At 36.6% G+C, this 26,927-nt stretch overlaps 1 protein-coding gene across 15 annotated transcripts in view; it reads right to left on the bottom strand.

The window, feature by feature from the left end:
- MGA (MAX dimerization protein MGA) overlaps positions 1 to 26,927 on the bottom strand; it is a 159,107-nt gene that overhangs the window by 47,811 nt on the left and 84,369 nt on the right. For all 15 annotated transcript variants that reach the window (XM_082846070.1, XM_082846084.1, XM_082846082.1 and 12 more), the window contains exons 3-9: positions 14,050 to 14,998; positions 12,912 to 12,990; positions 12,698 to 12,793; positions 5,271 to 5,402; positions 4,950 to 5,054; positions 2,894 to 3,555; positions 1,398 to 1,743 (exon numbers count right to left, since the gene is read on the bottom strand). In XM_082846070.1, coding sequence (XP_082702196.1) covers positions 1,398 to 1,743; positions 2,894 to 3,555; positions 4,950 to 5,054; positions 5,271 to 5,402; positions 12,698 to 12,793; positions 12,912 to 12,990; positions 14,050 to 14,998 — 2,369 coding nt within the window. The remainder of the gene's footprint in view (positions 1 to 1,397; positions 1,744 to 2,893; positions 3,556 to 4,949; positions 5,055 to 5,270; positions 5,403 to 12,697; positions 12,794 to 12,911; positions 12,991 to 14,049; positions 14,999 to 26,927) is intronic.

The raw sequence follows: 26,927 nt of genomic DNA, 5'->3' as shown, positions 1-26,927 counted from the left end.
GCACTATCCAACTACTGGTAAATGTGTAGTTGGTATAATTCTAGCAACATTTATAAATGTTTAGAAAGCACTCACTGTCACAGCAATTCCACTTTTAATAGCCTATAATGAACATGGATGTTCATCACCGTACTGTTTGAAAACCCATAAAGGTTAAATGTCCAGCCAAAAGGACTGTAATAATATGAAGGTATTAAAACTAAAATTGTAATATACAGCTGCACTTGTTAATATGGAAAGCAGAACATGACTTTATGATATGAAATTTCTATAAGTTACCACATACACAGTAGTTCCATTTCTATAAAAATATATACATAGGCACACAAGTGGATTAATAGAAAATCTTGGAAGAATATACGTAAAAATATTAATTATCTAATCTAACTGAAGTAAGTACATGGCAAACAATTAACAAATGTAAATATAAACTGCCAAAAATGGAATATTAATCCTCTAATAAACTAAGAAGCAAGGAACTCTTCAATTACATGGTAAAATTATAGTCAGTCTATTTAAACAAAATAAAAAGATATAATAGGAAGGAAAAAAAGTCAAAAATGAAATATGTAACTTGAATCTATATAACATTATACCAAAAAGGAAAAATAAGCTTTTCAAAAGAGTACGTAATGCTCAACTCAGTTATGCCCTTATTCTGTCCCCAAATCTCCAAGCAACTGATGAGTGGCTCAAACCATGACCAGAAGGTCTTTCTGCAAACTTCTTCCTTTAGAAAATAAAATGACGTGTGCTGGCTGACTTGATTGTGGTAATTATTTCACGAAGTATACATATGTCAAATTACAATGTTGTACACTTTAAGTATGTGCAATTTGTCAATTATACCTAAATTCAGCTTGGGGGAAAAAAAGAAAATGATGGATTACCATGATCATCTGTATATTCAAAGAACATGGGGATGTGAAGTGAGGGAGTGGGGGCAAGACACGGAAAAAAAGATGAAGCCTCAAAGGCATTCTGAAAATCCAAATAAGAGAATGATTCAAATTTAGCACAAAAAAGCTATCTTCAAGAGAAAATTTCAATTTAAAAAAAGGCATGCGTGCACAGTTTTGTGTATGTCGCACGTGCCATATAGAAAGAGCATTTTAAGGATAATAAGAAATTCTTATGAGATCACTGATTAGGATTAAAGTAAGTAATATTTGAAATACGTTTTCAAATAACCATACTTTTCCTCTTTTCTCTTTTTTTTTTTTTGGCCACACCGTGTGGCATGAGGGATCTTAGTTCCCCAACCAGGGATTGAACCTGTGCCCCCTGCCTTGGGAGCAAAGAGTCTTAACCACTGAACCACCGGGTAAGTCCTGAAATAACCATACTTCTCTTTAAAAAAAAAAACTATACTATTTTAACTCTCAATCAATACTCACTGTATTCTAGCTTCTTTCTCTTCTTTTTCTCTTTCAATTGTTCTTCCTCCTCCCTGACTCCCTCTTCTTCTTCTCTTTGCTCCTCGCCCAAATTATCGTAAAATACTGGATCACGATGAGCAGTCTTCCTCTGGAAATGCTTAGTTTTGGATCCCCCTTTAACAAGTACAACTTTTCTTTTCAAACAAGTGCAGCCAAACATGCAGTCTGGTCGGCGGCAGTGAGCAGGCTGGCGCTTCTCCAAAGCTAGACTTGAACATACACAACCCAATCGACAGAAGTCATTGTTGCATGGAGGGGCTCGTTTCCTTATGATTGTGTGGATGGGTTTAGTTTTGAGAGATGCCTAAAGTTAAAGTAGAATATTATAAATCTACTAAATCATCCCCTAACAACTTACAGTCATATACTGGTCTGCCTTCTCCAACTCTGAGCACTCAGTACTAACAGTACAAGATTAGTGCAGATTCAAAGGACAAATCATGAATATAAACAGAACTCTAAGCAATCTCCCATTCTAATACATAGCACTGACAAGAAAGAGAATATTTTAATTCATTATGAGCCAAAATATCAACAAGGATGAATGTATTCTCAATAGAAATCATGCATAATGTTCTCTATAGCAAGGGTTGACAAACTTAAGGCCCATGGGCCAAATCCTAACTAAAGTTTCATTGGAACACAGCCAGGTTCACTCATTTACATAACACATCTATGGCATTAGAGTAGCAGAGCTGAGTAACCAACAGAGACTGTATGGTCTGCAAAGCCTAAAATATTTACTATCTGCCCCTTTACATAAATAGTTTACTGACCCCTGCTCTATGATAATTAATAAAAAGAGAACATTATAATACATGCATAAAAGTCTTTAGGAATGATCGATTATAAAGGACACAATCTGTATTTTGTCCCAACATCTGATGATCTTCAGCTCTAGAATTTAGTCACAGAATTTAAAAAATGGAAAGTACAGAAATTTCATGACAAAAAAATTACCCACGTGCTGCTGTATCATTTCACATGCACTGAGGCTGCTAACACAGGTGAATCAACGATTAATGAAATTTTCTTAATATAAAATTTTATGAAAGACAAAAACTTTTTCTCTGTAGGTTTATAATTTGGGGGATTTTTCTGGGATTTAATACCATCTAAGCAGAGTTTTTAAAGCTGTTTTAACAAAACCAGTAAATGTACTTGACCACATGCTGGAGAATGAAATTAGGAAAGTTCAGAATGGCCAGCTGCCTTTACACAGGAGAGGGACAATTCAAAAGCACAATTGTACAGTCTCCCTCTGCTGGCAGGAGGAATCTACACATGGTGTCTAGTTGATAAAGAAGAACAAACATGGAAGACATTTCCTTAGTTGTCACTAAGGTAACTAAAAGCCCCATCCTCCTGCCAAAAAGCCCCATTCCCATTTCTCCTGACTACCTAATTCTCTCCAGCCAAGACTAATATGCTTCTGGAAAACAACAGATACTTACTTGAGCCGTAAGCAGAGTTGTTAAGGATACATCTGCTCGCTCTTCAGTGATATAGGTCCTTGGTTTTCCTTCCCAAAGTGCACAGTCTTCCAGATCCATTAGCTTCACTTGAGATTTAGACAATCCTGGAGGGCGAGTTCCCTGTTGCTGCTGCTGCTGCTGTTGGTGTGCCTGCCGCAAACTAATCTGCTTTGGAAATGTATTTTCATCTAAAGTTGGCACAACCAAGTTATTCACCCGATTTTCTGAGATGGTGGTTGAAGAATTCTTGGTAACCTTATCTCCTGGAATAGTATGACTATGTTTCTGCTTTGGTGAAACAGGGTATGGTAAAATGGATTTATAAGATGATTTAGTTCGGCCACTGAAAGGTGCCTGTTTGTTTTGAGACTTTGCCTTTCGAGAGACAGAGGGTACAGAATGAGGCTTCAAAGAGTAAGAGGTAGAAGGGGAAATGGTAGATTGCTTCTTCAGTACACTATCAAGTGTTCGAACATAGCTGGTACTCTTGGTGGGAAGCTGGTATACCACAGGAGATGTGGGAGCATTAGAAGAGAAACCCATGCTTGTTTCCATCAGCTTGCCTTCATTTTCCAAGTACTCATCCAGCTTATCACTGCAGAAAGCAGAACGGTTTTTCAACGAACCTTCTGAATTTCCACCTAGAAATAAAGAGACACAGATACTTAAATCCAGGACAGATCTTTATATATATAGAAAAATATACTTTAAAAGGCCAGGAGCAGGGGCTTCCCTGGTGGTGCAGTGGTTAAGAATCCGCCTGCCAGTGCAGGGGACATGGGTTTGATCCCTGTTCCGGGAAGATCCCACATGTCACGGAGCAACTAAGCCCATGCGCCACAACTACTGAGCCTGTGCTCTAGAGCCCACGAGCCACAACTAGAGCCCACGTGCCACAGCTACTGAAGCCCGCGCGTCTAGACCCCATGCTCTGCAACAAGAGAAGCCACCACAATGAGAAGCCCGCGCACCAGAACGAAGAGCAGCCCCCGCTCCCTGCAACTACAGAAAGCCTGCGTGCAGCAACGAAGACCCAACGCAGCCAAAAATTAATTAATTAATTAAATTTAAAAAAGAAAAGGCCAGGAGCATTAATTTATAAGCTACTAAATCTTCCAAACTATCCCTCCTTGGAAGTAAGGAAAAATATAAAATATAAAGCCAAGTAAAGACACTGAATGTCATATACTAATTATATTAAAGTCCATTATCTAAAATTATCTTATTATATATATTTAACATTAATTTTGCAAAGTGCTAACAATAGTAATAATTAACACTAAGAGTCGACAACCTCTTAGGACCTTAGTATAGAGATGAGACATAAGTAAAAACATAAACGCAAAAAATATACTTAAATTTGACCTCAACAGAACACCAAGAGGTTACTTAAGGGATTGCAATACCTGAATTCTGACACAAAACACAAGGGAAGAGGATAAGGCACCAAAAGAGGAGTATAAAATTTAGTTTTTATGGAACAAGAAAAAGAAAGTTTAGTAGAAAGACAAGCATTACACTATGATAACACTACGAAGATTCAAAGATGAGAAAAACTATATTGGACAAATGGTAAATTTATCTGGCTAGAGTGTAACTGCAAACAAGTGTAATGGGAAAGGAAAAGCACTAAGAAAGGAGACCAATAAGCATACAGTCAAAATTTAGATTTTAGATTAGATTTAGAAGTTTATTTTGAAGTACTACAATGCTATTGGGAATCACCATACAGCTCTGAAGTACACAGTTCTGAAATAATGCTTGAGAATGATGCTTTTTATAACTGTAGGAACCAAAAGGAAGTGCACTTTGAAAAGGCTGCAAGGATTATTTAAGCCTGATATGGTTAGTGACTGAACCCCAGGATGGGGACTATGGGACACAGAAAATGAACAAAAACAGCCAAGACAATTATTTTCAGTATATTTTAAAGCATGGAAAGGAGATAAAGAAAAACAACCAAGGCTTACTTTTAATAAAAGTCTTTGGCCACATGTTTCAGAATGTATTTATAAATTTTTAAAAAGCTGATTACCTTCATTCCTAGATGCAGAAGCACTATGAAACTTTCCCCTCCATCCCTTGATCTTGGTGAAGTCATTAGTCTTCCCTGTCCTAGAAACAAAGGGAAATCCAGCATCTATAAAAGAAAAAGTAAAAAAGATGATCAAAATTCTAGCAAGCCAATATTTAATATCTAATTAGCCACTAAAATTTCATCTAAAATGTATAAATCATCATTAAGACTCATCACTAGATAAAACATCTACATTAGAGTACCCTATATGTCTGTAACAATGGTAGCATTTTATTTTTATCACAAATTTGTTTGACTTTACAAACGCTACGCACTCACCAGGTGAGGCAGGGTTGGTTCCTGTAAGGTTCCAGAAAGGAAAGCTAGTGGCTGGAGCCAAAGGTAGCTGTACTCCCAAGTATTTAAGATCAATACTCATTGCTGGATCCACTGAATTCAATTTTAAGCCAACTACAAGAAAAAAGGACCACAAATCATTTTTTTTTTTTTAAATCTTTGGTTGGGGGGTGGGGTGGGGTGAGGTAGGGGGATAATAGAGATCAAGAAAAAGTGGAGAACAGAAATGATGAAATAAAAATTGGAAGTGACAGATTTTAAGGTGGCCTCATGATCCTCACCTCCTGGGTATTACGTATTTGCATATTCCTCCCCTTCCCTTCTTGAGTGTGGGTAAGACCTGTGATTTGCTTCTGATGGAATGTAGCAAAAGGGGCAGGATGTACATACATGATTATGTGTATGTGATAATATAGGAGTAAGTATATCACCCATCCTGCTAGAGCTACAAGGATATAAATTCTGCCAACAATCTGAGGGAAACTGGAAGCAGATCCCTCCCCAGTCAAGCCTTTGATGAGGAACCAGGTCTGACATCTTGATTGCAGCCTTGTGAGACCCTAAGAAGAAGACCCAGTTAAGCCATGCCCAAACACCTGACCCATAGAACTTTGAGGCAGTAAATGTGTTGTTTTAAGGTACTAAGTTTGTGGTAATTTGTTAAGCAACAATAGATAACTAATACATAAACATAGCAGAATTCAGATCTTTTGTACTTTAACGCTTTGTAGCCGAGAGATTTCCTAGGACCTCTAATACAAACTTGCCATAGTCTGTGCTTCTGGCCTAATTAAGGCTACTAATTCTTTAGTTATTATTACTGATATTTATGGTTAATGGAGCCTATAAATACTGTGGCTTATTTGTAGGTTAAGAGGCAATCTTTTGCGAAAACATTTATTTTACGTATCTTTTTTTTTTTTTGGTTAACATTTTACATCTAAGATTTGTCTATGTTGACACATTTATCTCTGCATGATTTATTTTCACTGTTGTACACTATTCCAGATTATGAATTACTCCAATTTATAAAACATTCTCCTCTTAGTGAGAATTGTTTCCTATTTTAAACTATTACAAACAATGCTGCAGTATAACTGTACATCTTGTACAAGAATGTACATCACACACACGAACATGTATGAAAGCTTCTCTAGTGCATTGAGCTTTTCCTTATGGCATTTACCCAAGAGCGGAATTGCTATGTAATGGGATATGTTCATCTTCAATTTACTGGATACTGTGTTTGACATATATGTGGCTGCCCAAAATATTCTGAGAACCTTTCCTATAGCTATTACTTTTCCACATTATAACCCCCACCTCTTCAAGGAAGAGGTGTTAAAACACAGATGCAGCCATAAAAGGCTTCAATTTAGAAGAGAGCACCATGAGGAAAGGAATACTGTGCAGAATTGTATTAATGAGAGTGACAGTGTTTGGCCAAGTTAAGAACTTTTAGAGGTACGAGTAACCAACATCCTAGCTGTAGTATACTGTGTTCAGTGTCCATATTGAAAATGGTGGTAATTGCCCAATGTTGTGAGATTGCTGGTATGAGCTCTTGGGGAATGTAATTTGGGCATTTTTCCTTTTCTCTGCCTCTCTGTAAGTCATCTGATATTCTTTTTTTTTTTTTTTGGCTGTACGCGGGTCTCTCACTGTTGTGGCCTCCCCCATTGCGGAGCACAGGCTCCGGACGCGCAGGCTCAGCGGCCATGGCTCATGGGCCCAGCCGCTCCGCAGCACGTGGGATCCTCCCGGACCAGGGCACGAACCCCTGTCCCCTGCATCGGCAGGCGGACTCTCAACCACTGCGCCACCAGGGAAGCCCCATCTGATATTCTTTAATAAATTCGTATTCTATTTCACCTATAGAGTGTATTCTCATGTTTGTGATTAAGAATTCTAACTGACACACCTAGTTATTCTGAATCCTTATGTAATGGCATATAAGAAAACAATGATTACATAACAAACTGGGATAAACATGAGGCTGCTTATGGCTGGAGGCAACCAGTTCTACGGTTATTAATTTCCCTTGGTCTTGCCTGGCCACTCTGAGGAGATCAGTGTCTCAAGAGCATACCTGTCACACAATCATGGATCACCACATGCAACACTGCTCTAGTTGGGAAGCTGTTCACTAGATTGCCAAATTACTCTCCATTTATACTCCCTTCAATAGTGTAAGAGTTCTTGTTGATCCACATCCTCTCCAACATTTTATATCACTGGACTTTTAAAACTGTCCCAATCTTACTGGTATAAATTTATATCCTATTGTTCTTAAATTTGCATTTTTTCTGTTACCAGTGACAATCTTCTAATTTGGATTTCCTTGTTTGTGAATTACTGGCTTCATATTATTGAGCAAGAAAGTATTTAACTTAAATTTTAACAAAACTGAAACCAAAAGGAATTCAAAGCATCAACTACCGTAGTAATAACTACTAAAAGTCATAGGTACAGGTTTCCAATAAAAAGCTTACATAGTACTGGTTTTCTAAAAGATGAAGACACTAGGCAGGTTACAAGCCACAAGTTCTTAAGGCTAATTTGTATATCCTCCACATAAATTAGTTTGTAATTCTAGTTCTTTAAAATAAATATTTTATCATGTTTATTTTAATCACATGTGATTAAAATTAACATCAATAAAATATTATTTCCTCATGTTTCAATCAACTGGGGAGAAAATAATATGAGTCAAAACAAGTGGTTTCTAATCTTGTCTTTGGGCTAAACTTCTCTTAGCTTCTGCTTCCTCATCAGTGAAATAATACCAATCCAAAAAATAATATCAATCCACCACACTGAGTTTCATGTTTTAAGAAGTAACCATGGCTTCTCTTTGAAATGCTCTGTCATATAGATGATGATAGAGATAAAAGACATTTCCCAGACCTCAAGGAGCTTTTGTGTTATGTTTTCCCAACTGATTCATTAGTAGTTACAATAGGATAAAATACTGTAAGAGGTAAAACAAATGATACTTGAAAAGCCCAAGGCAATCTGGTAAAACTTTACAGAGAGTGTAATTCTTAAATTAGAATAAGTAGGAATTAACTAGGAAAGGCAGAGAGGGACAGTAGAGTGAAACCAGAAAGCAAAATATTGCAGAAATGCAAGTGAAACAGAATCCTAAACGAAGGATAAACTGAGATACTGTAGTGCCTTGAAAAGAGAAAAGTACTCTATTATTATTATAGACAAAAACTGCCAGAACAGCTGCCTACAGAGAAAGAAGGAATTAAGTCGTTAAAAGTGTACCCATACAGCCAAATAGGTAGACAATCAAATTTAGAGACTGTTTCCCCTACATATCTTCTTGTCTGCATTTACTTATACTTTGAACTGCCACCTTCCCCCAAAAGTGATACCAAGTGATCCTAAAAACATCAACAAAAAGACCAAATTTATTTTAAATATACTTACAATTTTTTAAAGCCCTAAAAGTTGAGAGGTCAATGGCACATGGACACTGCTCAAAGTAATTCCCAATTTAGCTTACCTGCACATCTTGAAATGTTTGCCCTTCAAGAAAATCCTTCCCTGAATAATAGATATTTGAGACTCAGACTCAGTCGGTTTCATATGAATGATAATAACTTTATCTTGCAAAAATAAGATAGTTATATAATTCTTAGCACATCCCCCAAAAAGCATAAAACCCTTTCCACATGGTAGTTTAAACTAATTCATACTTCTGAATGCTTTTGCCTTTTCACCATATTAGGAGCAACTTCTTAAAGAAATATTATCACACCATTAAAAAAAAGACCCATAAAAATAGAAACGAAAACAGATAACCCTCTAGGTTCAGAGCAGAGTCACCTAAGACAATAAACTGTAGCCAAAAATGCCTGCCTCTAGCTAAACCCACTTAAATAGGAGGTATCCACAAAAAAACACTCAGAGGAATGAACACCTATATAACTAGCCAACAATGAACAGAAAAGTAGACATTTATATAAGAAAAACTCCAGCTAACCATTGATTTAACAGTACAGAGTATTTTTTAAGTAACTAAAGAGGCAGAGTGCTCTGGAAATATTATCATAAGGGAATTTAACATTAAAACTGACAGGAGTCCACACTGATATAAATAAATGATTGGATAAAAATGAGGGAGAAAAGAGAATCTCTGGTTGCAGAAGAATGCCAAGTAATTTATGCAGATACTCCATCCTCAAGAAAGTGGAGCATAACTTCCCACTCATTAAGTGTGGACTACACAGTGACTTCCAAAGAGTGCAACATAAAAAGTCAGTGACAAATCATGTTGATAATATGTACCCTTGATAAGGTGAGGTGAGAATGGCACTTTACCTCTGTTGTCTTCCTCCTATAAACATATAATCCCAGTCTAACCATGAGAAAAACATCAAACAAATCCCAACTGAGGGACATTCTACACAATACCTGACCAGTACTCCTCAAAATTGTCAAGGTAATTAAAAACAAAACAGTCTGAGAAACTGTCCCAGCCAACAAGATCCTAAGGAGACACAACTACTAAATGTAATGTGATTTCCTAGATGAGATCCTGGAACAAAAAAAAATTAACTAAGGGAATTTGAATAAACTAAGGACTATAGTTAATAATAATATATCAATATTAGTTCACTAATTGTAACAAATGTACTGCCCTAATGTTAGATGTTAGTAACAGGAGAAACTGTATGCTGAGTATATGGGAACTCTCTGTACTATGGTCCCAATTTTTCTGCAAATCTAAAACTTATCTAAAACAAAAAATTCACTTAACAATTAACATAGAATTGACTTGGTAGCAATGAAACAGAAAAGCTTTTACAAAAATACCTTTAAAGATCAAAAACATGATAATTTCAGGTTGATGGACTTAGAAAAGAAACGAATTTTGATGTAGCAAAGTATAGGAGAAAAAATATACTGTGGAAAACAAAATTAAGAATCTTATTTTATTTTAGCAACAAAACTATCAACAACAACAATAAGAACATTTTCTCAGGCTTAATCAACATTTCTTCCACAATTTCAAAGCAAGCTGAAAAAGCTTTTCAAGTTTTTCAAGCTTTTTTCATCTCAAAAACGTTTTGGATTTGTAGGTGCTTATTTTATAAAGAATAATGAAATTCTACAGTTGATGGAAAAGCAAAGAAATACGACATTACTGAATTGAAATTTAATAAATTACTTCAAGCATCAGTTTTTAGAAAGGGACCTGGAAGAATATTTTCATTATCTTCAGATACTTGGAGTTGGCACCATCAACTGATGTAGTAACCATCAGTTACTACAAATATTTAGCCAAACTAACTTAATTCTTTTAATATTTTAAGTCTTAAGAAGCAAAGGTTGGGGGATGGGGGAGACACCTGCCAAAGTAAAATAAAGAAAAAAATCCAAACTAGAACTCTACGTCATATATTATGAACAGTGACACATGGATTACAGATTTAACTGTTTAAAAAAGTAAAACTATATAAGAACGTAGCTGGGGCTTCACTGGTGGCGCAGTGGTTGGGAATCCGCCTTCCAATGCAGGGGACGCGGGTTTGTGCCCCGGTCCGGGAAGATCCCACATACCGCGGAGTGGCTGGGCCCGTGGGCCACGGCTGCTGAGCCTGCGCGTCTGGAGCTTGTGCTCCACAGCGTAAGAGGCCACGACAGTGAGAGGCCCGCACAAAAAAAAAAAAGAATGTAGTTGAATTAACTTTAACAATGTGAAGATTAATACAAACTTGAACACCAAATGCATAATCTGTATGGCAGGTGAAAACTGATGCCTCACACACTTTTTTGCCCAAAAAACTGTATCAGCTGACACCACTTAAAACTGAAACACGTTACAAAAAAATACTGACTTTTACCTTTTACAGAACAATAGGAATTTCTGAAAATACTGAGTCTACATTCCCATTTGACAACCCACTGATATGACTGCCCCTTTAGAACAGGAACCTATGCTCCAGCCCACCAGAGTCCAACACCATCCCCAAATTCAGGCTAATTTCACTTTACGTTACCTACTTAGTTTCCATAAGCATTTGACTTTGAACACCCAATACACAAAAAGTTACAGATTTGACTAAAATGTCTATAAGGGAAGGAAAAAACTCAAACTTTACCCAAACAGGAAAAAATAAGCAAACAAACCAGAGCAAAAAGACCAGCAGGGAGCACTGAATATATTTAACTCTAGAACTAAGACTATAAAACAAATGGGGGATTAGGTTGAAAGAATGCAATACAAATGTTATAATACTTATATATTATCAGAGTACCTAAGGAAAAAAAGGAGAAGTGGGGGGAGAAAGGACAACTTAACTGATAGAGAAAAGAGAATATTATTTAAATAAAATAGCAGAAGTGAAAGCTTACGATAAATGACAGCAAACATTATTACCAGCAAGACTACTATGATGTGACTGTGATTTTCCATTACAATCCACAGTATCCAGTCCTTAGCACTTGGATTGAAATTTGCATACTTTAAGATTACACTGTCACACAGTCCCTCATTAAAGCAAAAGTTCAAGTATTACCATTTAATTTAGAAACTGAATGGTTGTTTTATAAATCAATGTTTTGTTTGTTGGCATACAATGCTTAGACTCTCATGAAAATTGACTAACAGTCAAAAAATAAACTACTCCAAGAAGCACACCTAAAATCAAAGGTATAAGGAACATAAAAATTGGGGCATGGCTTACAGTCATTCATTTACAGTGCAAATCGGGAAGTCAGTAGTTAACTATGATGGCAGTAAGGATACTAAATTTTGCTATTTTATAAAAAGGATTAAATGATATGATCAAGGCCAAGATAAACTATGGCAACAAAATAGGTAATCATGAAAATTTTAAATTAAATCGCCAGCAAAATATGAAATATATAAAATTTTTACAGCCACACAATGAGACAGATAAGTATTCTTCTCTTTACAGTTAAATATATTACTAAGTATACCAGAAAAAGTAGGCTCTTCCCCTCCAAAAGCAAAACAAAAAACCTTCAAAAACCCCACAGAAACAAAAGCAACCAAAATTTAAAGTAAATAAAACGGGGTTATAAGAAAGAAAAGAGAAAACACCACTTTCTTATCATGATACGTTTTTTAATGCATAATATATTAGCTTCACAACGATAAGACAGCATCTTCAGAGTTTGAAAGGTTTCTCTTAGGATAAAAAAGACCTAGATGTGTTTTTAAGTTAAGGGAAAGAATCATGGACAGAGAAAAGAGAAAAATGCAAGCTGAGAGAGGGGCTGAAAGAAATCAAATCAAGGATGGGGGAAAGGAGGAAAAACAGAAAAAAGAGGGGAAGGAGCAAAGGGAAGAGGAGAGAAGAGAAAGATAGGGGAAGGAGAGAACAGAACAAAATTAAAAATTGGCTTGTATATTTTTTAGAGAATTATACCTTCCTGAAGACCAGGATGTATGACCTGCTTGTGCCGCAAGGCCTTCAAATCTTCTATCAATTCCTTTTCCAACTGGGAAATTCTTGCTCTGCAACCTATTCAGAAAGCAATGATAAAATAAGCTACTATATACTACAGAAGAATACACATTGCATCTTTCACTTCTAGAGCCAAACTCCCAATATATTCCTCTTTTTTACTATTATATAATACCTGGGTCATTTGTGGCTGATGCCTGAAGACTAGAGGATTCTTCTGTTGTTCCATCAACTGCATGAATATCTAGAGCTTCCTATATTAAAAAAAGAAAAAAAAAAAAGGAAAGAAAAAAAGTAGTTCATATCACTTCTAAAGGTTTAAAAGTAAACTAGGAAGCTTTTTTTTCATTTTGATACTTTTTGCTATTTTCTAAATGTTTTTTCATTTTGATACTTTTCACTTTAATAATGGGGGGCAAAAAATTTAAAGATAATATACTCAGCTAACTGACTTAAAACTGTATTTATCATAACTTGTATATTTATCCAATTTATCATAACTTGTATACTGATTTCTCAGAGCCTGTGTAAAGACAGCTTACTCAGCAATTAACAAGGAGGAAGGAAAAGAACAGGCAGAGAATTCAACCTCTGTGTAGCTAATTTAGAAAGATTAGGCTTCTACAACAATCTAAAAGAAAAACAGTCTAGTTGAAGAACTGGAGTAAAATAAACAAGGAAACTATCATTGTGACAGCAGAATTAATAAGACTATTAATTTTTTGTTCTCCAATGGTATTCTGCTATTGCTGATGAAAATCAGTGGATGGAGTATCTCAAAAGAGTTAGTAAACTTTTCATGTGTTCATGCCTTTTCAAAGTCCATAATATAATAATGAAAATTCCACTAAGAGCCAAAGATTTTAAAAATTCCAACTAAACACAATGCAAAAATCGTAATCAAGGGCTTCCCAGGTGGCGCAATGGTTGAGAGTCTGCCTGCCGATGCAGAGGACGCAGGTTCGTGCCCTGGTCCGGGAGGATCCCACATGCCGCGGAGCGGCTGGGCCCATGAGCCATGGCCGCCAAGCCTGCGCGTCCGGAGCCTGTGCTCCGCAACGGGAGAGGCCACACACACAAAAAAAACCAAAAATCGTAATCGAAACAGACACAATTTTTTAAGTCCATTCAAACAAAATACCTTAAGTGATGCCTGTTAACCCAATGTTTTGGAGATACTCCCCTCCCGGTGCACACAACCTCGCATAATGGATGCATTCACAGTAACTATATTCTTAGTTAGTTATCAGCCAGTATACAGTTCAATGATGATTATTTGACCTTGGAAAGAATGCTGAAAATGACAATCTTACCTTCGATTCAAAGGAAACAAAGAGAACACCATCTACATCTTCCAGATCAGGTTTCACATCTGGAAAGGTACTCCCAGGGCCCATAGGAGTGTTCTTTGTAGAAGTTAAAGATTTTCCTGTGTTTTTAGGTGGCCGCCCTGCCTTAGAGAGTTTCAGTTTTCGTGGCCTTCCTCTTTTTCCAGGGACATTTGGAGGGGCATTCTGATTAGCATTCACAGTCTTGGAGGCCGTTGAAATCTTAAGCATACTTTTCTTTCTGCCCAAGTCTTCTTTTCCTAAAAATGAGTCCCCAACTGAACTCTTTGAACCATCAAGTATTTTTTCTGTGTTAATGCTGTCAGATATATCAGGATATTTCCACTGAGGATCTTTAAGTGAGGGATATTTTTGTACCACTCTGAGATCTGGTGAATGTCTTCTAAGACCATTTTCTGATTCCTTGCCTAAGCAGAAGCCAGTCTCATTAGAATTTTCAATGTACGTAGGCAAATAGTCTAATTCTGTCAACGCAGAAGTTCTATCCTTCCGAGATGTGGAAAGCATGTTATCAGGGAGCTCAGAAATCTTCACTGTGCTTTTGGTGACAGCACAGGGCTCCAGATAGACTACTGGCATCTTTCCAGCGTCTAATTTGAACATTTTAGCTTTAGCAACACCTGATGGGCTATTTGGTAGTAGCCATTTAGAAGAAGGATGGTCAGCTTCTAGTTTATCAGCTTTATTGTGCCTCTTCAACTGTTTCTCTAGTATAGGATCATCATCACTGTTTGAGTACACATCTGTTTCCTCATCTGTCTCTTCCTGTTTCACAGTGACCCCTTCTGGGCACTCACCAAGTTCATATTCATAATCGTCTAGAGGCTCTTCTTTAATGACAACATTGAAGTTTTCATTTGGGTTTAATGGTGATGTTACATGGGCGCCATCTTCAAAATTGTTGCCAACAAGACTGGAGAGACAGGGGAGGGAGAGTTAAAAAGGACAGAACTATCCATAAATAACACTCAGGAGGGGAAAGAAAAAAAAAAAAAGACTGTTGGAAACCAAGTAAAATCACATCAGATTTCAAGAGCCATTCATAAAAAAAAAAAAACACTGTATAACAAGGTTCTCAAAAACAGTTTATCAACATCACACTTTTACATATTCTGTCAATTTCTCTTAAAAAATATATAAACTAAAGGGTAAAGTTTTAACAAGTAACTCTCATCACTAAATCAAAAAGCAAGATATGTTATAACATGTTTTCTGCTAATGGTATTCTTCAAATGAACTCAATTTTGAAAGTCAGCTTGCACTGATCCAAAATCAGACTCTAGTAATGTACACACTGATCAACAACTGCCAATAAAAACAAACAAATGTCCATTACAATTAAAAATTAAAATAAACATCAGGAAGGGCCTTTCAAACAGCTCACTGATTTTTTTAATTGAGATAAAATTCATGTAACATAAAACATAACGTTTTAACCATTTTAAAATGTACAAGCCAGTAGTTTTTTCATTGTAGTCCCAATGTTGGTGCCAGGTGATTTTTCAAATTTAAAATTGCAAAACCCACTTTCAATGTAAAGAATCCAGCATTAGTTCTTCCAAAATAAAAGGATAGGGTGGATGAAGGCAAGGACATATAACCTGTCTCGACTTAAGTGTTTATAATTCATCAAAAAACAAAACAAACTTTTTAGTTTCTCATTTCTCCCAATTCATAACTGAAAGCACATAAACTATACCAATGTATCTTGAGGACAGGTTAGAACTACTCACTAACCCAGTTAAAGTCACTTTATCTGTAAAACTTTCATTTACCTCAAATATGCAAAAGTAACCATTAAATCGATCTGTATCTACTTGTTCCTTGCAAAACTGACTTAAGATCTTGACCTTACTCAAAAATTCTTCAATGGAGGACTTCCACTTCCAGTTAGAATACAGTAGTTCACAAAGACCATAACTTCTGCCATAACAATGACAAAACACTAGATAAACTTAAAATCCTATTCTTTCTTTAAAGTCACTGAAGACCTCTGGGTACAAGTAAGTTTAAATGAACTGAATTCCAGAGAGGGACCAGCCTTCTCCAAGTGACCACAGATTGCTATTGCTTTCAACCCTCAGTGGCATTTACATTGCTTGAAGCACAAGTGAAGAGAGAAAAAAGCTGTTATAGGCAAAGAATCTTTGCGCAAACACAGAGAAACCAAACTATTAATGCCTGAGTATGGGCAGACTAGATCTGGAGGACCTCAAAGAGAAGACAAGTCCTTGCTCCCACCAATTATCCTCCAGGGGACTTTTGCAGAATTTCTAGTGATGCAGAAACTTGGCCTGAAATCAGAAACTTACATTCTCACAGCACTTAGATCCCAAGGCCCTGTCTGAAAGTTCAATCCTACCCTTAAAACTGAGGTGAGCTGAAATTTACAAATCATCTAGACTGAAGGATAGAGAAAAAGGAAAAGCAAAAGAAGTGTCAGAGACCTATGGCACACATCAGATGATTTAACACACTAGCAATTGCACCTCCCAAAAGGTAAGAGAAAGAAAGGAGAAACATTTGAACAGAAACTGAACAAAAATATTCCAAAAATGAAAGATTTTAATCCACAGATCCAAGAAGCTCAGCAAACACCAAGCAGAAAATCATACCTAGGTACATGAAGACCAGACAGCTGAAAAAAAGATCAAGAGAAAAACCTTATAAGCAAGGAAGAAAAAAAGACACATGAGACTACAGAGAAAACTATGAGAACAGACTAACTACTCATTGGAAACACTGTAAAACAGAAGACAATGAATGACATCCATCATAAAGCATTTAAAGAGTCAACATAATGTTCTAGATCTACCAAAAGAAGCCTTCAAAGCTAAAGACATTTTCAGACATCTGAAAGAATTCATACGTCATAAAAAATACTACCTCCTTAGACTGAAACAAGACAAGGATATTAGTTCTCACCACTTTTACTTACAGTAATTATACTAGAGGATCTGCCAAGGACATCAGGCAATAAAAAGAAATAAAAGACATCCAGATTGAAAAGAAGTAAAAATAAAAATCTCCATTTGTAGATGACATGATCTTGTATACAGTTGGCCCCCAGTTCTGAGGGAGACTGGTTCCAGAACTCCCCAGAGATACTAAACTCTGTGGATACAGAACTGAAAATCCTAAGAAATCCACTAAAAAAACTATTGGAATAAATGAGTTTGGCAAGACTGCAGGATCCAAGATCAACACACAGCAAAATAACTGTAATTCTGCACACTAGGAACAAACGTCAAAAATGAAATTCAGAAGACAACTCTATTTACAACAGCATCAACAAGAATAAAACACTTAACATATGGTAGATAGCTAGTGGGAAGCAGCCGCATAGCACAGGGAGATCAGCTCAGTGCTTTGTGACCGCCTGGAGGGGTGGGATAGGGAGGGTGGGAGGGAGGGAGATGCAAGAGGGAAGAGATATGGGAACATATTTATATGTATAACTGATTCACTTTGTTATAAAGCAGAAACTAACACACCATTGTAAAGCAATTATACTCAAATAAAGATGTAAAAAAAAAAAAAACTTAACCAAAAAACTGTAAGGCTTTTACACAGCAAATTATACAACTGTTGGAAAAAAATTAAAGCCAACCTAAAAAAAAAAGAAAAAAAAAGGGTAACTATTCCGCAGTTTCATACTAGAAGGCTTAATATAGGTGAGACAGCAATACTCCCCAAAAGTGATCTGCAGAGTCAACACAATCCCCAACAACGCCCCACCTGGGATTTTTGTAAAAATTGAGAAGCTGATCGTACAATTCATATAGAAATGCAAGGGACCCTAAAATAACTCAAAGTATCTTGAAAAATAGAAACAAATGGGGACTCATACTTCCCAATTTCAAAACTTACTACAAAGCTACAGTAATCAGCATAAAGCTAAACATACCAATCAACTGAACAGAATTCAAGGTTCAGTAATACCTGCCCACTTTTATATCAATTGGTTTTTTTTTCTTTTCTTTTTTTTTTTTTTAAGGCAGTGCCATGCAGCATTTGGGATCCTAGTTCCCTGACCAGAGATCAAACCTGTGCCCCCTGCATTGGGAGCAACGAGTCTTAACCAATGGACCACCAGGGAAGTCCCTCAATTGACTTTCAATTGAATTCAATTCAAGGGTGCCAAGACAATAAATTCAGTGGGGAAAGAATGGGCTTATGAACACCCACAACTTATTCAATACAAACACTTGCACACAAATGTTCATAGCAACATTATTTCTAATAGTCAAAAAGCAGAAACAACCTTAATGTTTACCAATAAATGGATAAATAAAATGTAGTATATCTAAACAACAAAATATTATTCAGTAATAAAAGAAATTATGTACAGATACATACTACAATATGAACCTTGAAAACATTATGCTAAGTAAAGCACAAAAGACCACATACTGTATGATCCCATTTAATGTCCAAAAAAGACAAATCCAGAGACAAAAGAGAGACTGGTGGTTGCATATCGGTGGGGTTGAATACTGGCTGGAGGAAAATGGGGAGTGACTAGTAGAGGACACAGGGTTTCTTTCTGGAGTGCTGAAACGTCCTTAAAATGACTGTGGTCATGACTATACAATTTGGTGAATATATTAAAAATCACTAAACTGAACACTTTTCAAGGGTGAATTATATAGCAGTGAATTACATCTTATTTTTTTAAAGTTCTAAAAAAATACTAAAGGAAGTTCTTCAGACTAATAGGAAATGAACTAGTACGAAAATGGATCCAGGGGACTTCCCTAGTAGTCCAGTGGTAAAGAATCTGTCTTCTAACGCAGGAGATGCAGGTTTGATCCCTGGTCTGGGAACTAATATCCCACATGCCTTAGGGCAACTAAGCCAGCATGCCACAACTACTAAGCTCACACGCCTCAACTAGAGAATCCACATGCCACAACTAGAAGAGAGAAAACCCACACACTGCAACTAGAGAGAAGCCCGTGCGCCACAACGAAGAGCCCCTGCAGCACAACAAAAGATCCCACATGCCACAACTAAGACCCAACACAGCCAAAAAAAAATTAATTAATTAAATAAATATATATATATATTTTTTAAAGTAGCAAGCTAAGTTAAAAAAAAAGAAAGAAAATGGATCCAGGAATGAATGAGAAGACCCATGAAAAATAAACATGAGTAAATATAAAAGGCTTTTTCTTACGTTTATTTAAATGACTACTGACTGATTAAAGCAAATAAAAACATTTGGGGGGGTTTATAACATATCTAAGGACATGAACAACAAGAACATTAGCTGATCATGAACTGCTATAATATTAATTTAATTCTACTTGATAAATTAAGAATGTACATAATTATCTCTACAACCACTGCTAAAGAATGAATTGTGTCCCCTCCCAAATTCATACACTGAAGCCCTAACCCCCTTGTGACTGTACATGGAGATAGGGTCTTGAAGAAGTAATTAAGGTTAAATGAGGTCATAAAGGTGGGCACTCTTTCTCTTCTCTATGTGAGGACACAGCTAGAAGGCAGCTGTCTACAACCCAGGGTACTACAACCCAGGGTAAGACCTCCCAACAAAACTGAACCCTACCAAAAACATTACTTGGACTTTCCAGCCTCCAGAAACGTGAGAAAATAAATTTTTATTAAGTCACCCAGTCTATGATATTTTGCTATGTCGACCTGAGCAGACTAGTAAAAACACTTAAAAAAAAAAATTTACAGAGGCACAGCTAAAAAACCAATAGGCCACAGGATGGAATTTTAAAAACGTAATCTAGGACCTCCCTGGTGGTGCAGTAGTTAAGAATCCGCCTGCCAACGCAGGGGACACATGTTCAATCCCTGGTCCGGGAAGATCCCACATGCCGTGGAGCAACTAGACCCACGCGCCACAACTACTGAAGCCCACGCACCTAGAGTCCATGCTCCGCAACAAGAGAAGCCAACGCAATGAGAAGCCCACGCACTGCAACAAAGAGTAGCCCCCGCTCACCGCAACTAGAGAAAGCCCATGTGCAGCAACAAAGACCCAACGCAGCCAAAAATAAATAAATAAAATAATTTTTTAAGAAAAGAAAACATAAACCAAATGAAAACAGGGAAGGATAATGAAAGAATAGATGACAGAAACAGAAAATACCAAGATGAAATGCTTTAAGCACAGCCACATCAGTAATAATGTTAAATGCACGTGAGCAAAACAGTCCAATTAAAAGTCTAGGGTGGACAAAGAAAAAGGTCCCGACTATAAGCTATTTAAAAGAACCACAATTTCAATCTAAAGACATAGACAGACTGAAAATAAAAGGAGGGAAAAAGATAAAACCATGCAAATAGAAAATAAGATGAATGCCAATGTGGCTTAATAATATGACTAAAAGTAGACTTTAAGTACCATCAGAGATAATGAGGGTCATTATAAAAATTTTATGAGCTCAATTCACCAAAAGGACATAACAATCCTAAATGTATATGTACCTTATCATATAGCTTGAAAATATGTGAAGCAAAAATTTATAATACTAAAAAGAAAGAAAAATCCACAACTATAGAGGGAGATTTTAAAACACGTTCTCAGTAACTTATACGAGAGACACCGCCCCCCCCAAAAAAAATCAGTAAGGAGATAGAAGAATTGAACAATGAATTAAACTTACCTGATAAGATCTTATAGCACACTACAACCAACAACTGCATAAGTATACTTGAAGTATTAATCAAAACAGACCATATGCTAGACAATACAGCACAGTCATGATATATTTCTATTTGAAAGGTTTTAAGTCACATGTTCTCTGACAAAAATAGGACCAAACCACAAATTAATAACAATTTCAACACAACAAATCATAATTTGTAGAATGCACCCAAAACAGTGCTAAGTGGGATTTTATAGCTTGAAATAAAAGGTCTAAAATAAATTATCTTAGGGATTGATAAACTTTTTGTAAAGGGCTAAGTAGTAAAACTTTTAGGCTTTAAAGTCTGAACAATCTTTACTCAACTCTACCACTGTAGCATAAAAGAAGCCACAAGACAATACATAAACAAGTGAGCATAGCTGTGTTCTAACAATTGGACACTGAAATTTGAATTTTATATGATTTTCACATATGAAAAAATATTACTTTTCTTTTATTTGTTTCCCCCACACACACAAACACTTAAAAATATAAAAACCATACTTAGTCTGCAGGCCATAACAACAACAAAAAAGGCAGGCTAGGTATGGTCCACAGGTCTTAATCTGCCAATCCCTGAACTGAAACAGGCAAATTAAAACAAAAGCAAGTGCCAAAGCAATCCTGAGGGGAAAAAAAAAGAGCTGGAGGAATCAGACTTCCTGACTTCAGACTATACTACAAAGCTACAGTAATCAAGACAATACAGTACTGGCACAAAAACAGAAATATAGATCAATGGAACAGAATAGAAAGCCCAGATATAAACCCACGCACCTATGGTCAACTAATCTATGACAAAGGAGGCAAGAATATACAATGGAGAAAAAAATAGTCTCTTCAATAAGCAGTGTTGGGAAAACGGGACAGCTACATGTAAAAGAATGAAATTAGAACACTCCTTAACACCATACACAATAATAAACTCAAAATGGATTAAAGACCTAAATGTAAAGCCAGACACTATAAAACTCTTAGAGGAAAACATGGGCAGAACCCTGTATGACATAAATTATAGCAAGATCCTTTTTGACCCACCTCCTAGAAAAAGGGAAATAAAAACAAAAATAAACAAATGGGACCTAATGAAACTTAAAAGCTTTTGCACAGCGAAGGAAACCATAAACAAGATGAAAAGACAATCTCAGAATGGGAGAAAATATTTGCAAACAAAGCAACTGACAAAGGATTAATCTCCAAAATATACAAGCAGCTCATGCAGCTCAGTATCAAAAAAACAAACAACCCAATCCAAAAATGGGCAGAAGACCTAAACAGACATTTCTCCAGAGAAGATATACAGATTGCCAACAAACACATGAAAGGATGCTCAACATCACGAATCATTAGAGAAATGCAAATCAAAACTACAATGAGCTATCACCTCACACCAGTCAGAATGGGCATCATCAGAAAATCTACAAACAACAAATGCTGGAGAGGGTGTGGAGAAAAGGAACCCTCTTGCACTGTTGGTGGGAATCTAAATTGATACAGCCACTATGGAGAACAGTATGGAGGTTCCTTAAAAAACTAAAGCTAGAATTACCATGTGACCCAGCAATCCCACTACTGGGTACCCAGAGAAAACCATAATTCAAAAAGACACATGCACCCCAATGTTCACTGCAGCATTATTTACAATAACCAGGTCACAGAAGCAACCTAAATGTCCACTGACAGACCAATGGATAAAGAAAATGTGGTACATATATACAATTGAATATTACTCAGCCGTAAAAAGGAATGAACGTGGGTCATTTGTAGAGATGTGGATGGACCTAAAGACTATCATACAGAGTAAAGTAAGTCAGGAAGAGAAAAACAAATATTGTATATTAATGCATATATGTGGAATCTAGAAAAATGGTTCAGATGAACTAGTTTGCAAGGCAGAAATAGAGATACGGATCAGAGAACAAACGTATGGACACCAAGGGGGGAAAGCAGGGGAGGGGGTATGAATTGGGAGATTGGGACTGACATATACACACTAGTATGTATAAAACAGATAATTATTAAGAATCTGCTGTATAAAAAAATAAAATAAAATTCAAAAAAAGGAAATCAGATCAGTGGTTACCAGTGTCAGGGAGACAGGGGATGAAGGGCAGGGGAAGTGAATGAAGGGGATCAAAAGGTACAAACTTTCAGTTATAAGATAAATAAGTGCTGGGGATACACAAGATGATGACTCTAGCTAACACTACAGCATGGTATATCTGAAAGTTGCTAAGGTAGTAATTCCTAAAAGTTCTCAAAAAAAGGAAAAAAAATGGGATTATCTATACGAAAAGATGAATGTTAACTAAATTTATTGTGGCAATCATTTCACAGTATATGTCTGTCAAGTCATCATGTCGTGTAACAAACTTATACAGAGCTGTATATCAATTACATCTCAATAAAAATGAGAAATAAAAGAAAAAAGAGCAAGCAAAAAGAAGGAAACAATGCTAAGAGGAAAAAATTTAATGAAATAGAGAACAACAGAGAAACTGAATTTATGATTTGAAACCTGCCAGCAAAGAAAACTACATGGCTTCCCTCAAGTCTAGCAAAGACATAATGAAAAAAAAACCTATCTTGCACAAACTCAGAATATACAGGATAATCCAACACTTTTTGTTTTATGAAGAAAGCAAAACCCTGGAACTAAAGTATCAGAAATAAAAATATTCTTCATGAATTCAGATGTAAAAAAACTCAATGAAGTATCAGTAAACTGAATCCAATGTTAAAAATGTTATGACAACCAAGTAGTATTTCCCAGGAATGCAAAACTGTTACAGCATTTCCAGCTCTCACTCCCATATAGCCCCCACTCACGGTAAAAAAAAAAAAAAAAGAAAAAAATCAAATTAACAAAATGAAGGGAGAAAAACAACATCTCAGCAGATAGAAAAACAACATTTGATACAATTCAATACTCATTCTTAACCACACTTAGAAAATTAGGACTGGAAGGAAAGTTCTCAGTGTGACCTAAAGCCAACAGCATAACACCCATTAAGAAATACTGGACGATTTTCTCTAAGGTCAGGAGACATGAATGACCATTCTCAAAATTTAGTTTCAACACAGAACTGCAAGTCCAAACAGCGCAGTAAGGTAAGAAAGAGAGAGAATAATAATAAAGACTTACGGGAGAAGTAAAACTAACTTTGTTCACAGACACCATAATTGTGTATGTAGAAAATCCTAAACACTACAAACTAGTAAGTGAATTAAATAAGCAAGGTCATCAAATACAAGATCAAGGTACAAAAATCAACTGTATTTCTATGTACTATGGGAAGTTGGAAGCTTACACTACCAAAGATTATAGTGTCATCAAGACTGTATGGTGGGCTTCCCTGGTGGCACAGTGGTTAAGAATCCACCTACCAATGCAGGGAACACGGGTTCAAGTCCTGGTCCAGGAAGATCCCACATGCTGCAGAGCACCTAAGCCCATGGGCCACAAATACTGAGCCTGCGCTCTAGAGCCCACAAGCTACAACTACTAAGCCTACATGCCTAGAGTCCGCACTCTGCAACAAGAGAAGCCACTGTAATGAAAAGCCCACGCACCTCAAGGAAGAGTAGCCCCCGCTCACCACAACTAGAGAAAGCCCGCTCACAGCAACGAAGACCCAAGGCAGCAATAAATTAAATAAATAAATAAATGGCTGCATGGTATTGACAAAAAAATGGAACAAAAATAGACCCACCCATATATATATATAATCACCTCATTTTCCAAGACACCAGTGCATTTTAATGGGGAAAATAAAGCCTTTTGAATATGATGTTAGACCACGTAAATATGTGCCTGGAAAAATATGAGCCTTGACCCCCAACTTCATGCCATACACAAAAAGTAAGCCAAGATGGGCTAGATTTCAATTTGAAAGCTAAAACAGCTTCCCCCTTTCAAAAATATCACTTAATTGGAGAAAATACCTATTTCCTTATCTTTCTTTTTAACGGCTTTATTGTGTAAGTTACATAACATAAATCCCACCAGTTTTAAGTGACAACTCAATTATTTTTACTAAATTTATAATTTTGCCAACACCACAATCCAGTTTTCCCTTACCTCGTTTTTTTGTTTGTTTGGCCGCAACGCATGGCTTGCAGAATCTTAGTTCCCTGATCAGGCATTGAACCCAGGTCCTCAGCAATGAAAGCGCATAGTCCTAACCACTGGACCGCCAGGGAATTCCCTCCTTTACCTGTTTTTAAAGGTTAGGCAAACCAAGCCCTCTCATTTCCCTTTCCCTATTATCTCACTTTTTATGTATATTTATGTATAAATGTCATTCACCATCAAGTAATTTAGGATTCACATTTAATGATAGTTCTTTCATTATCTTCGTATTTCACGGTGTGAACTTCTAAAATGCAGAAAATAATCTCTACCTTTTTCTCATTTAGCCATATGACTTGAATTATGCTTGCAATATAGCTGAGAACCTTGTGAAGCTAAATCTTGGCTGCTACCAAAATAACTGCTTTCACATCTTCCTGAAATATTAAACTTGCTAAATTACAAAAGTTATTTCCAAAGAGTCTCTCTCTCCTTATCGTCCAATAAAAACTTTACACACAAAGCATGAATTTTTTTTCCTTGGCAGGAAGATTTTGCAAACAATCCTGAAATTTTATACTTTTAAGAAGTCGCTATACAAAAAAATTAGGTGCAAGGTTATCTAACCAAAAATATGGGCAAAACCACTGATTTGTACACATCAATTAATTTAAAGGATTACATTTTTGTTGGTATACACAACCTATGCAACAAGTAAGTATGACATGACAGTCACTGTGAAACACACTAAAAAAGCTTTAAGTGCTATGGATAAACAAACTCATTCAGGCAACATTTACTGAGTTCTGACAATGTGCCAGACACATTTTTGGGGGCACAGGGATTTACCAAAATAAATAAAGCACAGTCCCTACATTCAAGGAATGCACAGATCAATGCAGGAGACAGACAAATAGACAATATAATGTTACTTAATTTAATAGATACTAAGATATGTATAGGGACTTCCCTGGTGGCGCAGTGGTTAAGAATCCACCTGACAATGCAGGGGACACGGGTTTGATCCCTGGTCCGGGAAGATCCCACATGCTGCGGAGTAACTAAGCCCGTGTGCCACAACCACTGAGCCTGCAGTCTAGAGCCCATCGCCCACAACTGCCAAAGCCCGCGCGCCTAGGGCCTGTGCTCTGCAACAGAAGAAGCCACCACAATGAGAAGCCTGCACACCACAACGAAGAGTACGCCCCCTCGCCGCAACTAGAGAAAGCCCACGTACAACAACGAAGATGCAATGCAGCCAAAAAAATTAATAAAATTAAAATAAATAAACTATTAAAAAAAGAGATACATACAGACGCACATTAGGAAAAGCCATAACGTAATGCCTTCCATGAAACTGGTAATTAGAGTAACAGAAAGAAGAAATCCACTGGAAAAGATAATGTAGAGTGGAAAACAAAAGAGCTCTTGGAAACTGAAATCGTACACCTGCAATAAATACATCAGTAAGTTAGAAGCTAAATCAAGGAAATCTCACATAATGTACAGCAAAAAGATAATGACAAGAAATAAAAGACTGATTATATAAGATAACCAATCCAGTAGATGGAACACCCAACTATAAAGAGTTTTTTTAGAAAAGAGAAAACAGGACTTCCCTGGTGGCGCAGTGGTTAAGAATATGCCTGCCAGTGCAGGGGACACAGGCTCAAGTCCTGGTCCAGGCAGATCCCACAAGCTGTGGAGCAACTAAACCCGTGCACCACAACTACTGAGCCTGCGCTCTCGAGCCCACGGGCCTTAAAAAAAAAAAAGAAAGAAAAAAAATTTTTAATAAAAAGAGAAAAAGAAAGTGAAAAAATTAACAGAGAAATAATACTTAAATGTTCCTAGGGCCAAAGAATATGAACTTCTTGTTTTGAAAAAACGTATTTTCTCACAATGATGAGAACAACCATACCGCGGCTCATCATTGTGAAATTTCATAAGAGAGATCAACAAAAAAATCTTAAGAGCCTGCAAACCACCAGGAATCAAATTTCTCAACAGCAAACTGGAACCCGACAACACATTTTCAGCATGGAACTCTACACTCAACCAAAAAAATTATGGAAGTATGAGGGTATAATAAAGCTATTTTT

This window comes from Leucopleurus acutus, assembly GCF_964270905.1.
Source record: "Leucopleurus acutus genome assembly, chromosome: 1".
NCBI classification, from domain to species: domain Eukaryota; kingdom Metazoa; phylum Chordata; class Mammalia; order Artiodactyla; family Delphinidae; genus Leucopleurus; species Leucopleurus acutus.
This window is presented reverse-complemented; position numbering and strand designations above follow the sequence as displayed.